This window comes from Opisthorchis viverrini (genome assembly GCF_000715545.1).
Source record: "Opisthorchis viverrini unplaced genomic scaffold opera_v5_11, whole genome shotgun sequence".
Classification (NCBI taxonomy): domain Eukaryota; kingdom Metazoa; phylum Platyhelminthes; class Trematoda; order Opisthorchiida; family Opisthorchiidae; genus Opisthorchis; species Opisthorchis viverrini.
The window spans coordinates 817,455-820,988 of NW_008751667.1; the positions used below are offsets into that span (position 1 = coordinate 817,455).

Genomic DNA, 3,534 nt, shown 5'->3' on the forward strand with positions numbered 1-3,534 from the left:
ATGTTCTACTTGAAACCACGAAATCAGTAAATTTACACTCATTCCCAAACTAATTTGGTTTTTCGAGAGACTCACCTGGAACCCAGCTGAATCTCTCGTTTGTGATGTTCTCAGGCAACTGAATGTGTTGCACTAGGCCGCCTCATGTTTCAGTCGCTACGACATTTGAGAATTCGAGATACATGTATACATTTGTAATTGAGAGATTCAGCTGGGTTCCAGGTGAGTCTGTCGAAGAGAAAAACAAATTAGTTTGCAAATAAAGTTTCGTGCAAATTCAATTCTGGACTGGGGACTGTGTACTGTCAACGGACGGGAGTAGGAGGCCAAACGAATCATGTTCAAAACTAAAGTAAAGATGTGTGAAATATCCCAGAATAGCGGTAGCTTTAAATTTAAATTCACTCCTGTGCATCTGACCAAGAGCCGATCAGTCATCGTGATCACTGACGGCAACACCAGATGAGAGCCCTCGTGCTTCACTGCCATGTCATGTTGTTTGAACAAAGAAAGGAGTGGTTCAAGAAGCAGGACCTACGACCATCCCCACAACGAAAGTCCGAGCTGCCTACACTCAGTCAGAATATCTGAATAGAAAGTGACAGTGTGAGCGCTAGTGATATCGGTTGGCCGCCATATTGTTCAATTACTCCAGCCAAGCACGTGAATTGTCACGTGAACCCCATTCGCCCCATTCTGGATGGCGAACAGCACCAACGACAGCCTTACTTATCGTAACATCTTTCATTCCCTTCCCTCTACGTATAGTTGATTGCGATATGGCATAGAAAGTGTTAAAAACACACATACGAAGACCGAATGGGATCTGGGTCGGAGATCTCCCGTTGATATAACACAAGTAACCGTTAGATTACTAGTTAGTTAGTGGGCTAGTTAGGCCACAAAGCTGACTTGGGGTTTTCTGTGAACCATACTGTTCTCTGAAGTGAGGGTAGTTGAAGCAGAGAAAAAAAGACGTGGATGCTGGATAAAGCGTCTTCATCTGTGGTAGTGAGGCCGTCGATAAATCTAATGCCTGGTGTGGACTGACTGAAAATCAGGTGGGAAAATGCCTTTCAGGTTTGGAATTGAAAGGAACAACCAGAAGCTCGTGCTGCGTGTAGACAGTGAATCATCTGCCTTTTAGAAGATGTCGAACACGTGGGATCAACCAGGAGAAGAAAGCCAGTGCCTTTTGGTTAGCCAGGTTGGTTTTTCCTGGAGATCGGCGTCAACAGAAATTGTGAGGTGTCATTTCGCAGACTCCACCGGTTAAAGAAGCAGGCATCAAACTGTGCCACCACAGATACGTGGTGGTACCGTGGTCTCCAAATGTGTGAAACACGACATTAACGTTTTGGACAGAAGAAAGACCCCGGAGGTGAGACCGTTTTAGACCAATCAGAGGATACAGAACGGGGTGAAACTTTGGCTGCACCTAAGAGTCTCAAAAATCCTATTTTCGGTTGACTGTGTGACTTTCTGGAAAAGGGAGCACTACGCTTTCCCAAAAAGGGGTGCATTAGGATGTGTGCATCTCTCGTTCCACTGTCGTTGTGAATAACATGGATTCCATCGGAACTCCTGCAATCCTAATATGCACAAAAGGAAGAAATCAGTAGTATCGTTTTGTCTCATGTGCTCGGTTCCAGCCAAATGTGACGAGAGGGAAGCTGTCTTTTTGCCAAATGCTTTGTTAATCAGCCCAAGTACACATATAGTTAGTTGACCTTCAATGATGTCAGGTGTTCATATCACCAGCCACATAACTTGAATCCATCGAATGGCTGATACTTTACCTTGTGGTTTCCGCAGCGGCATTTCCTTCAGGCTTACATTTTTGTGAACACACCTCTTACTCGTTGAACTAGGCTACAATTTCTGTTGACTTTCTCGCTGATCCTGATGAGATTAAGTGTGTCATAACCGTGGTGACTACAGAGGATTGCTTGGTAGCTAACCGCTCAGTTTATACTATAGCTAAACTACTGATTTTGGCTGTTATATTACTTGTTTTCAGCATCGTTCTAAATGTTGAACTTTTGGGGATACTTTGTTGCCCGAGGTCCAAAGTAAAAGTGAAGTCGAAGTGTTTGGTCTTCTAGTGTAAGGTGATGCTACTGATGAGGGAGGTATGTGAGTAGCATGTTTTCTTGTTGTAAATTCGCTTTGCGTCTCTTGAAAAGGGAGATCTGTTGCAGAATTTGTGGAGTCGCTTTGTAGCATTTGCTTGGATTTGAGCAATGAATGAGTTGAGTCAATGATCATCCAGTAAATTTCAAGAAGATGCGTTCAGGAGAAGATGGATGTCCAGTTTTTTTGTAAATAAGATGCAAATGCGAGTTTTACTTCCCTGTCCAATAGTCTGTAACTGGTCAGTTGTCATTTTCTAATAAGTAACTCCGCAGCAAAGGCCTTCTTCCTTTGAGTGGTAGCTGATGTTTGACACCTTGTCTCACCTGCGATCCTCACAACTACACACACACTCTCCTTCTCTACCTGTGGTTCCAGCGAATTCAATCAGTGAACTGCAATACCGGACGATATCAAATCATCCAAGCATATGCACCAATCTTATTGAGGATGATGTGACGCGCACAGCCATTCTGCGTTTCCTTGGTTCGGGAAACGAGAGCAATGTGCCCATTCCGGATCCAATCAAAATTGGTCTCACAGAGTTACGCGATTTGCGCATTTCCGGTCTGGAACATACCAAGTTGGTTGGACCAATTCGATTTGAAAACGTTCCGACTTCGGTACGGACACAACCAGATCTGCGAATTGAAGTTGCCTTATCATTTGATCACTTGGTGCTCACAGGTGGATTCAAGCTACGGGGGGACATATTCCCACACAAGGTAACCACGGTCAAACAGTCAGTCCTAGCTTAGACAACTGTATACCTAGGATCGATCGATATTCTCCATTAGGAAGCAATTTAGATTTGATTCACCCTTGTATTCGTAATTGCTGCTTCGAAACCTGAAGGCGAGTTTGGCCCAACTTGTAAATTTTACACTTTTTGACTATACTTTATTGTGGTCGGTACCGGAAGCCCGGATACGCCACCCATGAATTTGCTGGAACTCTTCGACAGCCAATGACGGGTTTTGCTAAGGAACATCATTTGAATTTCAGGTGAATCTCTCCCAAAAACAAATTGGTTTGTAAATGAGTGTATTTCAATACTTCAGTTCTGTTATACTAGCCTTCGATTTCTCAAACAAATACTAGAAGCAGCTCAGAGCACGGATAATTCACTGCATCTTACATCTGACAAGGCATCTCTCGAGGAACCACTCATCACGTGACCATGTGATGTGAATTCTATGAGTAAAGATCAAATGGTGATACATCTTGCCTGAGTCACATTTTTAGTCAGTCACTCGTGACCCAACGGTTTACTCCTGAACTAATAGTCAGGAGGCTTGTGGGATTTCGTCCTGTAAGTGAAGCCAATCTATGCTGAAAAGCCGAGAAGCACTGTACAGCTGATTCATCCTTATTGGGAATCATCAGCAGTGCGCATCTCAC

General features: G+C 43.8%; 1 protein-coding gene across 1 annotated transcript in view; it reads left to right on the forward strand.

The window, feature by feature from the left end:
• Window positions 1-3,534, forward strand: part of T265_01039 (hypothetical protein) — a gene marked incomplete at both ends in the record, with an annotated part of 11,628 nt that overhangs the window by 6,622 nt on the left and 1,472 nt on the right. Inside the window, one exon of the mRNA XM_009164982.1 lies at window positions 2,512-2,858. Within this exon, the coding sequence (XP_009163246.1) occupies window positions 2,512-2,858 (347 nt within the window). The remainder of the gene's footprint in view (window positions 1-2,511; window positions 2,859-3,534) is intronic.